The sequence below is a fragment of the Dunckerocampus dactyliophorus genome, chromosome 12 (assembly GCF_027744805.1).
Source record: "Dunckerocampus dactyliophorus isolate RoL2022-P2 chromosome 12, RoL_Ddac_1.1, whole genome shotgun sequence".
NCBI lineage: Eukaryota > Metazoa > Chordata > Actinopteri > Syngnathiformes > Syngnathidae > Dunckerocampus > Dunckerocampus dactyliophorus.
In genome coordinates this window covers 22,168,088-22,181,509 of record NC_072830.1, presented here as the reverse complement: position 1 = coordinate 22,181,509, position 13,422 = coordinate 22,168,088, and the positions used below count along the sequence as shown (strand labels likewise).

The 13,422-nt window shown below is 41.9% G+C and overlaps 2 protein-coding genes across 7 annotated transcripts in view; one reads left to right on the top strand and one right to left on the bottom strand.

Annotated features, from left to right (window-relative positions):
* The window catches only part of veph1 (ventricular zone expressed PH domain-containing 1), a 70,152-nt gene extending 66,513 nt beyond the window's left edge, over positions 1-3,639 (top strand). For all 4 annotated transcript variants that reach the window (XM_054793572.1, XM_054793570.1, XM_054793571.1 and 1 more), the window contains 2 exons: positions 595-648; positions 714-3,639. In XM_054793572.1, the coding sequence (XP_054649547.1) occupies positions 595-648; positions 714-896 (237 nt within the window). In that variant the 3' untranslated portion in view covers positions 897-3,639. The remainder of the gene's footprint in view (positions 1-594; positions 649-713) is intronic.
* Positions 3,640-4,112: 473 nt separating this feature from the next.
* Positions 4,113-12,951, bottom strand: ccnl1a (cyclin L1a). 3 transcript variants are annotated; one of them, XM_054793593.1, is made up of 10 exons: positions 12,592-12,921; positions 12,315-12,389; positions 11,916-12,025; positions 10,228-10,348; positions 10,046-10,110; positions 8,107-8,206; positions 6,190-6,294; positions 5,829-6,082; positions 5,653-5,751; positions 4,113-5,575 (listed from the first exon to the last, which is right to left on the bottom strand). In XM_054793593.1, exons 1-10 carry the CDS (start codon positions 12,835-12,837, stop codon positions 5,125-5,127), a joined length of 1,626 nt encoding a protein of 541 aa, XP_054649568.1. In that variant the 5' UTR covers positions 12,838-12,921; the 3' UTR covers positions 4,113-5,124. The 3 variants fall into 3 exon arrangements, 2 of the variants coding, with proteins under 2 accessions (XP_054649568.1, XP_054649570.1); XM_054793595.1 differs by lacking the exon at positions 12,315-12,389 and having other exon boundaries at positions 12,592-12,913; XR_008573101.1 differs by lacking the exons at positions 4,113-5,575; positions 5,653-5,751; positions 5,829-6,082 and adding an exon at positions 9,638-9,651 and having other exon boundaries at positions 6,237-6,294; positions 12,592-12,951.
* Positions 12,952-13,422: the final 471 nt, after the last annotated feature.

The following is a 13,422-nucleotide window of genomic DNA, read 5'->3' as shown; positions in this document are numbered from 1 at the left end:
CCGAAAACAGCCGGACTTAAATGATTCAATGTAGCAACAATTTCAAACTTGATCGCAAGGCTTTTGAGACATTTTTGAATGCATCACCGTGGATTCTGACACCACAATTGATAATTAGCGTGCATCGTGCGCCGCTTTTAGCATGACCATATTCACATCGTATGTCAAATATCTCACCTTTTTCTAATTATGCGTCTTCTTTTTTTTTGCCATCCCCTACTGTTGTGAAGAATTAGCTAAAAATACTGCATTAACCTGAATAAAATATATTTTTGGTCATTGTCTTAAAAAGGCACGCCCTTGTATATTTGCGGGTTTCACTGTTCTGTATGTTTCATTCAGTCACTGATGAATGTTGTTGCTATAAACGCGTGGTGGTGAACAACAAGGAGAACTGTCAGTGTCGCAATACCCCCAGTCATGTCCTCCCCAAGCATGTGCACAACAGCATTTCAACAGGAGCTGTCTAAAAGATTTGCTGTGTGGTCGAACATACTGGAAGCGTAAGAGCAGTGTGATGGAGAAATGACTACTAAGCTGTTGTTGTTAGCCGTTAGTCGTACAAAAAGAATGTTTATTTCTCCCCCCCTGCAGAAGGATGAGCTGGACGACATTCCCATTGAGCTGAGCAAAGTGCAAAGTGTCAAGGTAAAGCCTCAGCATCACGTCGCGCCCTTTCGCTGGCTCGCCACGACTGACTCTTTGTCCATCAGGTGGTGGCCAAGAAGCGGCGGGACCGAGGCCTCCCTCGAGCGTTCGAGATCTTCACGGACAGTAAAACGTACGTGCTGAAAGCCCAGGATGAGAAGCACGCCGAGGAGTGGCTGCAGTGTATCAACGTGGCCGTGGCTCAGGCCAGGGAGCGGGAGAACAGAGAGGCCACAACTTACCTGTGACTGCCACACCTCACCTGTGCTGGATGTTCAATGGACAACAAACACCGGTGCATTTTACTGATGGCATTTTGAGGATAGCGAGCATGTTTGGGATGTTCTGGATCGGCGTATGCAGGTTTTCGGACCAATACAATTCAACTTGCACATTTTGTTGTGGCATTTTATTGTGGCCACCCTACGGCACAGCTGCGCAATAATCATGCTAATCATGCTAGCACAGATGTAGACAGACTTGTGAACAATATTTGAGAGAGATAGGCCTGTTGTGTACATACTTCAGCTCATTAAAAATGGGAGCAAAAACACAAGTGTTGCATTTATATTTTTGTTGCGTATATGTGTACTATATTGGGTAATACGAGTATAAAGGTGTTAGTTAGGCGTGTTAGTTCATGTCTAGATTATTCTAATAATGTTAAAAACCTTATTTAGAAGGTCGCAAAGGTTTTCTATGGTCTAAATATGAAAATATTTGATTTACTTGGCGGAAATTCGCTTATCACAGTCTGGAACGAATTAACCATGATGAACGAGGGATTACTGTGTATATATTGCTTCACTAGCAGGCCCGTAATTGTATACTGGGATAGAAATGACGACTAAAAGAAAACCTAATAACCAACCAATCAACCAATAACTTGAAGAAACACTAATATGTGCGAGGGGTAGGATTAGTGCAACACATTGGTGAATAGCATATTATTTCCTCAGTGTTGCACAGTTATTAGTTATTAAGGCAAATGTGTAAAAATGTCAAAAAGAAAATCCTGGATCTGCACCTTTTGTTTCTTTCTCCCATCCGCTACATGCTTGTGTGGATGTCAAATAAATTGCTTTTGAATATTCTTGCCGTGATAAAAGCACAACACTATTTATTAGGGTGTCACGAGACAAGACGAGACAAGATTTTAGCATTAATTTTAGGAAAAGTACAATGAAAAACATGTATGACAACATATTGCATTCTACCAATCTACTAATTTAATTTCTACTACATTACATTACTCTTTTGCACCGTGTGTGTATGATACCGGCCCCGCCTCCGCCCTCCGAGACGAAGAGACTGTATGACCAAGAAGAAAGGGTCTCACTCCGTTCCTGTTATTGTTCTACAGAACAAATGCCGAAATCAATGTACAGAGTGAACTCTCGTCCTGCTTGTTTGGAGGCGAGAGACGAAATAGGCCGAGGCTGGCAACATTATTCATTATTGTGTGTGTGATGAAATCATTTATTTCCTATCGTCCCAGGCCAAGTGCCCACCTTGTCATGTTTTAATCTCGCGAGATCTCGTGACACCCCTTAGCATTTATATTCCACCATCTGTCGCGTGTGCTTTATAATGCAATGCACTGTTTAACATCATTGCTGGCCTAAAATTCTATATTTCACAATAGAAAATGAGCTCTGTTTCATTTCAGCAATAAAGAATTTGAAGCAATAAAGATGAAAAAAGAGGATGAATGATCTCTAAACGTAACTATGTAGAGTATACGTGTGCCCTGGAAAGCAGGAAAGCAGCTTATCACATTTCCCCAAATGTCAAAATATTCCTTCATAATGAATGTATGAATATTGACTTTTGTTATTCTTTGTATTTGTTTCAAAGTGATCATCTCACATTACGTCCACCAAAACATCACAGTCTATTTTGGAAATACCCATGAGGGTCAGTGAAGTGGTCAGGTTTCTTTTCTTTTTCAATCACTGTCTAGGAACTGTTTTTTTGTTGGGTTTTTTTTTGTGGGGGTCCCACAGCATTTCAGTGGAGTTGATACAGTTTGCACTTATTTCTAAGAAAACAGTGCAGTCAATGAGCCGTTTCTCCTTCTTGTTGATTTAAGACAACTGATTGTGTCATGATCTCTGTGGATTTTCACATCCATTAAAAAAAAGTGTGAGGTTCACATTTCAGAAGTGTGGTGGTTTATGGATGTCACAAAGCAGCTTCTTGGCTCTTAGTCAGCTCTTGCCACCACAAATGGAAAGCAAACATTGCCATGTGTCGCGTGTTTTGGTGTCTGTCTCTCTCTATGTGTTTTATTTCTACTGAACTATAGACCTGGAAATGCTGTAATTCTGGCCATGGGTGGGGTGTTAATTGGAAGCCGGTGATAATTGGTTAATAACTGGTTCATATCGAAGGTGTTTGATTGGCTTCTTCGACACCAAACTCCTCCAATGGACCTTTCCCAAACTTTTCCCGCCAAGGTTAAAGCATCCAATTGTCCTAAAGGACTACAGATGATGATTGAAGGGTCTTGTCAAACCCAAATGATAGCTTAAGAGGTGTGTCGCAAGACTTTCGTCCATGTTGTGTTTGTCTGGCGAGATTGAGCATGTTGTCACGTATAAATAATGTACCATAAGAGCATTCCTACATAACATGAGCAGCTTTGCATGCTTCAAGTGTGTCCAGTGAAGAGTTTTTAAACGAGAGCAATACTTTTCTTGTCAAACATGAACTAAATTGACATTGGTTAAAACGAAATACTTTACACAGCATGCTACATTAGATTATTAGATACAAACTAAATAAACGTGAACTGAACTGTTTGTTCTTACTTTATATAACTATTTATTTTTCACATGCTGAACGACATGGACGTTGTCATTTTGTTGATTTTATACTACTGTTAATGACTATTCTAAATGAATGTTATTGCAGATAATTCACATTGTACATGTATGTGCTGCATGTCTAACAGGTTTGTTTGTTTTTGGGTCAATAAATGTTGTGTAAAACTTGTGCTTTGTAATTTGTACTAATTTCTCCAGAATTGATTTTGAGTCGTTTCCAAATCAACAATTTTTGGTGGTTTGTGTAAATTGGTGTAACAGCACCCTCTGGTGTTCGTGAACGGAACATGGAGCTTCACTTTCGGTCTGTATTAGTAGTCTGCCGATGAGGGGACGCAAGTGTAATTCCTGAAAACGTATGTTCCTAGTAAGGAGTGCACTAAAAAGACCACGTATTGACTTTTTTTTAGTTCAGTTGCCGCACTTCATAAAGTTGAGCAGGGTAGTTTCCTTGTTAATATTGTTAGGGAAGCTGTGCTTATGCTGTTTCAGATAGGAAAGCAACACCTTCCATTGTTCGCCACACCACCAATGTTCTGCACCCACGATAAAACTTAAGGGTGCTTGGCCTTGATCGCAGACATGCTCTTTTATGACCTGGTGTTTGCTTTTATGCTCTTCAGCAGTTGCAAAATAACCCAAACAATTCAGTGCTATAACTCATTTATTGAATAAAAATTGGACATGAATATGTGCAGTCTAAAACCAGTGTAACCAGTTAACTGCCCTAAAACATCTTCTAATGAAGTCTGCATCCCCTGATCAAAACAGAAATAACTGGTCAATATCAAAACCGCTCTTTGGAAATTTAACCCAAAAAAAGCAACAAAAAAAGCACTTAAGCTACTTACATTTTGACAAACACAAAATGCACCTGCCTGCCAATCACTCCATGTGCAAACTGGTCTTTCCTGAACATTTTTATTTGTACAAGTTCACCCTAATCCACTGAGCACTTAACTTGGCTTTAAAAAATTAAAGCAATCACATCGTCAGCGAATATCAATCCAACTTTACACTGTAAATAGATGTTTTGCTGTCTAAATGTAACTTCACATGAAATCCACCAGACAGGGCAGGCTAGAGGGATGGTAGTGGTGAGTTGGGGTGGGAGGTTGGGGCAGCTCTGTTCCTCACATCACAGTACCTTAGTCATGTGACATTGACTACAAGAGCAGTGGGGTGCTGGTTATGTTGGCCACAGCCTGGGTTCCTCAGACAGTCTACATCAACATCAAGCACCTGTGCTAAATGTTAGCTGCAGGCGTGACATCAGGCAGACTCCAGCGACTTCAAAAAGACACTGCATGTTGCATTCAGGTGACAAATTATCAGCATGAGCTACAAACATCAATGTTACTCGTTTGTACCAAAATGAACGTTCCTATAAAAGAAAACCTTTGTAGTAAAGAGTAAAGGATGTGTTTGGAGAAACCTAGAAACCAAACTAAAAGGCAGGCAATGTAGCCTGAAGGTCAATGTTGGCATACTTTCAGTGAGCAAGTGGGGCTTAGCTCTCTCTATTTACATTTTTTTCTTAGTTCTTGTTCCAAAGTCCCGCACAATGACTGACTTGCCTGGACAGAATATCTTCGTTCCCTTATACCTTGAAGTGAACGTCAACAGGGAAAGAAAATACTGGTAAACTTCAGCGCCGGTGTCGACTGTGTCCTGAATGTCCACTGCTGCTGTGATGCTTGCTCTTGTGACTACGCTCCCTGTCCCTTTCCCTTTCATATGACCGGGATCTCTCCCTGTCTCTCCTGTCACCTCGATGACCACCGCCTCGTTCGTGTTTGTGTTTTTTTGAAGACAGGTCAAAGGAGGTACGCTCTCTGTCCCTTTCCCGCTCTCTGTCCCGTTCCCTATCAACTTTGACCGGACTGCGGGAACGTGAGCGCTTCCTCTTATGACTGCTACCACTGTTGCCATGGCGTGCACTTGTCTTGGAGTCACTGTTACCATGATGGCTTGCCTTGGACTTCAGGTGGGGGAGGAGGGGTGAAGGAGGATGTCTCCGAGGGGAAGGACTCCGACTGTGAGATCGAGAGCGCGAGCGAGAACTGTAAGTCCCTGAGCGACTGCGCCTGCTGTTGTAACTGTAGAAGGCGAACGGGAAGAAGGAGTTAGCCGTGAAGCCTGTTTTGCTGGTTGTGTGACTAATGTCTGTACTTACTGTCTGCGGGGAGAACGAGATCTAGAACGTGAGCGCGTTCTCGAGCGGGAACGGCTTCCACTCCTACTGGTCCTCCCAATCTTTACCTCTTTTCGCAACCTAGGTAGAAGAGGGATTAAAAAAAAAGGTTATGAGCATTAAAGGGAATGTTATTCATGTCAGACAGCTTTTCTTACCCATTGTGTGGACTCTTTGTAATCTGAGTGCGACTATCTGGCTCCTTTTTAACTGCTTTGGCAGTCTGGTTGTTGGGCGACTTCTCTTCTACTTTAACCACATTTGGAGAAGAGGGTTTGGAAGCAGGTGAGAAGCCCCCCAGAGTGGATAATGCCGGGGTGCCATCAGGATTGAGCCCTTTGGCCTTTAGTTTAGCTTCTGCTATGAACACCTTCCTCCGCTCCACTTCTTTCTCCAGCTGCTCATAGTTGGGCTGTAGAACATGTGACATTGTCAAATCACCATGTCAAGTAGAAAAGGCTTTGTGTTTGTGCACAGCTTTTACTTTGATACAGCATATCCACGACCGTTACTGTTTACCTTCTTCCTTGTATATAGTTTCAGGGTGGTGATACAGATGTCTTTAATCTCATCATCAGTTGCTCCAAATAGGAGGTACCAGTGGGGTCTAGACGGTAGGGGTATCTGGGAGGGGGAGGAGGGAAAGGGAGAGAAAGTTAGATCGCGCTTCACCTTTTGCAGATTTGCTTTTGCAAAATTTGCAAGTATTTTTTTTCCAACAGCGTATGAACATGCATTGTGTTCTGTGTCCTTGTGGTGCATTTTAACAGTGCTCTGTTGCATGTGTCTGTTGTTGTATTTACTACTGCTGCTACCAGTAGAGGGTGTTGTGTACGCATGAGTTGAAGTGTCCTTTTCGTCTAAGTAGAGCCAAAACCTGATTGGGTAAGGGAGAACCCGCCCATTGTGTTCTGCGTTCTGACTGGCTGTAGAACATTGTCAGTCATTCTCCTTCATGCAGGACTGCCCGTTTCCTGTTGTATGACCTCTAGCTGTTTGCCATAATTCATGCTGATTGATGGCAGAAGTTACGCGGCTGTAGGGCACCTGGATACTATAAATCAGTGACGTCATCGTGGCGCAAACACTTTTTTGGTGGTGCATGTCTATGGACTTATTTTAGTGCCCCATCTTTTAAGAAGTAAAGGCCGCGAGGCGTGTTCAGTGGACATGCGTGGACAATGCGTGCCTGTTGGTCGCTCTCTGGGAGGTGAGGGCAGTGGCAGTGATACGATAAATTGCTTTCAAAATGTTCTCATGATCGACAGGCAAAGTCCCAAAGATTGACTAGTAGCTCACGACCAGCGGGTTGGCGACCCCTGCTGTAAATGAATCTTCGGTTGAAGGACGACAACAAGGGGCAATATGTGTTAACAAGGATACAAAAATATTAAAGCCTAATGGCACCAGGACAAGCCACGATCAGGAGTGAATACGCATGAGTCAATCTCTTGTGTCCAATCTCGTAAATTGTTCAATAAAATTCCAACAAAATATGGACTTTGATGGTGTTTAAAACAGAGAAACCCTCCTGCTAGCCTGATGTTGACATTCTCCTCCAATTTTGGATCAACAGTTGCTCTTAAAGTGACTGTTGTAATATCTAGATTCAGTTCCTGAACCCTCCCCTTCTCTTCAATTGCCATTGTCTACTCACACACTTCAGGTTTAAGCCCTAAATGTGCCTCACATAACATTTAAAGTGTTAACTGTATCGGTACGCTACACTAATGAATGATAATGTAAGACAGGAGTTGAAAGTGCGACCCCGGGCCCATTTGCAATGACCTGCGGAACCTTGTATAAATAAAATTAAAACCACCAAGCAAAAATGAGGAAAAAAAGAAACATTGAAATTTTGATACTAAAATTATACTGATAAATAACTTCAACCCTGATATAAGATAATCAAGGAAGATTGAATCGGAGCCATGGTGTACCTGTCTGTTGTCAGGCAAGCGCTAGAAGCCAACAGGGTAGATAAGCCCATTTTTCCAAGCTGTATCTACATAAGCCACACTGCTTGTGTCTTGTAAGTCCAGTAAATACTTAACGATTATGTATTAGCTTGTGTTCTCCTCGCACGTTTTGAGGCTAGAATGTTAAAGCTATTACTTCCATAGCCAAACTTTTGTGCCTCACAGCACACAACCACGGTGCGTTCAAAAGACCGCCAAACCATGTGTGAAATCTCGATGCTCAACAAAAACAAAACAAAACAAAAACAAACATCTGTGGAGCATAAAGACAAACAAAAATTGTGGGACTTTTTCTGTGGAAAATAAGACCTATAAGGGGGAATACAAATATGGTTTACCAAAAATCTGCAAATTTCAGAGCCGGAAATGCTGATTCACAAATGTGTGAGTAGCCATTGTATTTCATTTATAAATTTCAATACAAGACCAAGAACATTACAAAAAAAAATCCTCCCACCTGCAGAGCTCGAGCAGCAAGGTATATGCAGGCACAGGCAATGGTCTCTGCTTGGAACCTCACAAACACATTTGTCCGCAAGCTGTCATTCATGTAGTTCCTATAAAGGCAAAGAGCAAACAAAAACATAGCATCTTTTCTAAACAAAATCATAGTTCACCCCAAAACATTGTTATTTACTTTTATCTACCAGACTATAATGGTAGCTGAATCTAGCCATCTTTGAAGTTTACTTTTTGAAGCACACAAGTTTACCAATTAGTTGGGGTTTAAAGTACATGCAGCGCTTAACTTTGTCCATTTCTCTCAGGGGCATCCATGGGAGTACCGTTGGTCACATTTCATGCAGAGCATGAAGACACAAAACTACCTTCTTAGGGCCTGCCAGACTTAACACTTCACCCTGCTATGAGCAAACGAGGTGATGACATGCCTTGGGGAACATGCACACATGTAGATGTCGTAAATGTATCTACACCGTAGCTGCCGCTTTCAGATCATTAAAACAGATCTGAAGGGACAAGAAAGCAAAAGCATTTATGGTGACATGCACAAAAGTTAATTTGAAGTCAGCGGTGGGCATGGTGAAATGGATCCCTGCAAGGCCACAGACCAATCACCTCAACTTGTTTCTCTGCATGGCAGTCACTTTGCCACAAAAGGGGCAGTCTAAAGATTGATGCCATAGTTTGGCGAGACCGTCGTGCTAAAACGCACATAAACTTTCAAAGGATAAACAAAATCATGGAGGCCAAATTAGAGTAGTTCCGGCAACTAAATGAGCATCAATGTCTGGCACAGAAGCCATTTGTTGAAAATGAATTTAAATGGAAAAAAGGGGCGAGGTAGAGTAGGAGGAGCAGATTGGTAATAGCAACTGATTGCCCACCCCCGCCCCCACAAGTAAAAAAACAAAAACTATTTGGCCAGGCAAAATATGTGTTCTTTACAGTCTACTGAAAACAATGCTATATTCAGCACGTTCACAACTTACTTCCAGTCTAACCTGCCATCATCTAATAACCCATCAAGTAAAGTAGTGGGTCTGCATTAAAATACTATGCCAACAAGACAACAACGCTGTTGAATTCTGACTTCTGCAAGGTGAGACAGGTCCTGGGAGGCAAAACCTGAGAACTGGATCAGCCTGCAAGACACACATGTCTGGACACCACGTCAGTTGGGAACAAGACACTATAGTATTAACTAAAAAACATGGCAGGTTACCTGGTAAATAGAAAATCAGTTCTGGCTAAAGATACTTCAATGCTATATGAGAATGAGCTATAACACAATAAAAATGTATATGTACTCTAAAAGCCTTGGCACAAAAGTCCTAAAAAATACAAATCCTTGATGAGACCCGAGAGAAAATAAGATGGTGTAGGCTGTTGGGAAAGGCCCGACCGCCCCTTCACGAATCTCAGCATTGGGACTGGCTGTGTGGAGAGGGGCAGCCGGCCAAAGGGGAGGCTTCCTGAGGTCATGTAGTTGGAGGAGGCAGAGTTCAGAGGTTCTTTATGTGACTTACCAGCATGGACTACCCTTTAATCAAAGAGTAGAGAGAAAGGACAAAGTTAAATCACGCTCCCTGACACTACAAACAACTTTAACACAAGGCCAAATAAGTGCATACACGTGAGAAGTCACAGCAATAATAAAAACAATCAGCAACCGAAAAAGTGAACAGGGTCAAATGGGAGTAGGGAATTCAGACCTGGGCAAAATGTTTGCACGCGGCATTTTAGATGTGCTTAAAGATAAAAGGGTACTTAAAAATATAGTTTTTCCAAATAAGCTGCATTGAAATCCCAGTGGGTAATCAAGTTCCTTTTAAAACAAGTTCAACTTGCCCAGGTCTGTCTGGTAGTACGTCTCACTGACACGAGAGAAGTGGCAGCTGAGGATGAGGGGTCTAATGGGAAAACAAGAAACTTACCAGGCTGTCTGGACCAGTGTCTGGTTCTTTTCACACTCCAGGACTTGCAGGTACATGACAATAATCTAGACAAACATAAAATTATAGCATGTTACAGATTGTTTAGTGGGCAGTTACACAACTCATTGCATTATGTGGACATGGCGCTTCATGTCTTGATGTGATGAGTGATGCAATCTCACCTTGTGGGGATGCTTGACATGTACACAGAAGCCCAACTCCTTTAGAACACGCCGCTCAGCTTTGATGACTTGATTTTTGGTGTTAATGTAGTTCTGATCAAGAATCAATGAACTTGGAGTCCTAGTTTAAGAGGGAATTAAAATAAAATACAGCTTCCCTTCTAAAGAGACCCCAAACCCTCCCAAAATAAAAGCACCCTTCTGTTTTTGCTTGTACTCTGTTCTTTTTCCCCATTCCAACCAACTCACAGCAGTCTTAACTGCATGCCTGACAGTCTGCTGGGGTTTGCAGACTCCTGTGGTTTCTTTAAGCTTTTTGGGTCTGTAGCCATCAACCTCAATCACAGCATGTCATCACAGCATTGAAATATCAACAATGATCGTTGCATACAACACATTAAAATCTATGTTCCTAAGGCATCACTAGGTATAACCCAAAATATGGTTAATGAAAAATAACACTGTTCTCAATTAGTAAACAATTACAAAAATTACATTCAATTTATTCCCACCAGGTGGGTTTAATGTTCAGTTTTAACATTTTCAAAGATGAATTTTAACAGTATACATGACGACATATGTAAGCCTCTCCTCTTTCAACCTACCATGTGTCTATAGCTGAAGCACAATAGAAATGTAGTTTAAAAACCTACTTAAAATTCCACTGAAGCTACCCTACCTTGAAATACAATTAAGTTCTATTGAAATTTTAAACACCAGCCTTAAGTAAACATTTTCTGCAAATGATCAGAAGACAGCAAAATTTTGAAAACTCCGACTAAAGATCAACAGTACATCGCATAAAAAAAACAAAGTTATTCCAAGTACATCATGACACAGCTAAAATACATGTAACTTCAATATACTAAAAACTACTACTGTCTTTCCTACTAAAATGTACAAATATATGCAACGAACAAAGTGATACTTTTACAATAGCCTCAGACAACAGCTGGTTAACTGACTTTTGCTCTACAAAGCACAATCAAATGCATGGTAAGCAGTAGTCAAAAGAAAACTACATTACCCAAATGGTCCGCAGATTGACAGACAGATACCCAAAGCTTAAGACTGAACCACAGGAGTCTTCAAGGGGCCCAGGGGGCCAAGGACCTTCGGCCAACCTGTCATCCCCGATCCCAGTGCCCGAGGGGGCGCAGACCACTGGCTTCTCCCACAGGAAGGGGCCTGGGCGAGGAGATAGGCCCCCTCACATCATGGTTGTCATGCCGACTGCTTCATCTTACGTACCATTCCACATCACCCAGGGTTTGGTAAATGTAGCTGGTCGCTGTTAGTTGGTTGCAAGGGAAAAAAGAATCCAAGTTAATATCAATGTCTAATAGTCCTGCCATGAACAAACTACTATTATTCAAACTAAAGGTTCACACACTACCAAAGCAGTGTTGCCATACCGAAAGGTGTATTCAAAATGAGAGACTGGAAACACATACATTTGGGTGGGTAGTCAAAACTAAAATGTTACATGTTGACATAAGCCTCTGAAACTACTAGTGTGGAAGAAACTGAAAAGCTTTAAAATGGTTGAGAGTACATGGATAAACAGAAGAGCACTTTCACATCCAAAAACATCAAACAGTAGTTCCTAAGGAAAACCAATACAGTCAAACATGTTCCACGGGGGTTTAATTATTTTGATAGGAGATATCTGAAATGTCAATACTTACTTTTTGACTCTTATCTGCTTCAAGTGATGGAAGACGTTGATGACATCTCGTATTCGCCTCGGTGCTTCCTCAATCTTGGAGGCCAAGTTAACACAAGCCATAGCAACAATCTAAAGAAAGAAGCAGACAGTTGCAAGGATGAGCATATGGAAGTCAGTCAAATCACAACACTGCAGTTAATTGCAACTATATGTAGAATAACTACATAAACTGGTATGACTATCGCAAACTTTGAGAACTGTTCGAAAGAAAGAATTGTGGATGATTCAGCCGGGAAATACAACCTCCGCGTTTACATGAGTGGTTCCAATATGGCTACCGCAAACGTTACACAAACGTTGTGCTAGCATGATACGGCAAGAGCCGCCGAGCTACTTTTGCGGCTTCAACCAAACTCACCTCAAAATTATGCTTTACGAAGGACTTGGAGTAAAAGAAACGATGGAAAAGCACTTGCCCGGTTGCCATGGCTACCTGTTCAGGAAAAAAAATATTAAAAGTTATAATTCAAAATGAGCACAATGGACGGTCGCCATTTTGACTCTACCACGCCATCGACAAAGTAGGCTACATAGCTAGCAAGCGGCTAACAACTGCCCGTGGCGTATTACTTTTGACGAAGCCATATTGTAAAACAATTTAGTACGACACATTATAAAAAAATCCGAGAGCGAACCTGTGGTAAACGGAGAAGAATCCCCGCCGACTGAATCAGCTCACATCCCAGGATGCGAAGGTCGGTCTCCGTGTGTAGGTCGAGGCCGTCGAGCATTGACGGTGTCGGAGAGAGCCTTTCCTCGGGTATGAGCGAGTTGTCGATAGTAAGGTACACTTCGGAGTAAACTTTATCACCAATGAGGATGCCATCATTGTTTGTGGACGCGTTTGAAGAAACAGAAAGAGGTCCTGCGGCCATTTTCATTCGAACGATGACGACTGTTCTCCGCCTCGACGGCACCGCGGCGGAAGCAGGGTAGCTGACAATGTGTGTGACGTCACAAAGACGACGACGCACAGACGTTTGTGCACATCCGAGAGGAAAAGTAGATTGGCAATTACTGAATGATAAATAAGGAACACATTCTCCGAAATGTTCAAATCCTGTGTCGAGAAGGACGATTATATTTGTGATATTAGTTCTATTTTTCTTCATATATGTCAGATGTGAGTGTGAATGGTTGTTTGTCTATATGTGCCCTGCGATTGGCTGGCGACCAGTTCAGGATGTACCCCGCCTGTCGCCCGAAGTCAGCTCTGGATAGGCTCCAGCATACCCCCGCGACTCTAATGAGGAGAAGCGGTATAGAAAATAAATGGATAGATGTCAGTTAGAACATGGGCAAACATATGTACACACAATTGGTAACACAACATGAAATAGCGTATAATACCTTGCAGATGGCATAAAGTTTACGTCCTAAACATAATGTAGTCTTTAAGCATGTACGTAAGTATGAGAATAACAATAAGGAATGTTTTTATTATCTTAGCTGTAGGTAGCAGAAGG

Excerpts from the sequence above, each read along its gene's own strand:
- ccnl1a (XM_054793593.1), bottom strand. The coding sequence starts at position 12,837 with ATGAAAATGGCCGCAGGACCTCTTTCTGTTTCTTCAAACGCGTCCACA. Across the intron at positions 10,349-11,915 it reads AAGCAGATAAGAGTCAAAAA|GACTCCAAGTTCATTGATTC; the intron begins GTAAGTATTGAC and ends CTCTTAAACTAG. Across the intron at positions 5,576-5,652 it reads TCTCGTTCTCCCCGCAGACA|TTACAACAGCAGGCGCAGTC; the intron begins GTAAGTACAGAC and ends CGCCTTCTACAG.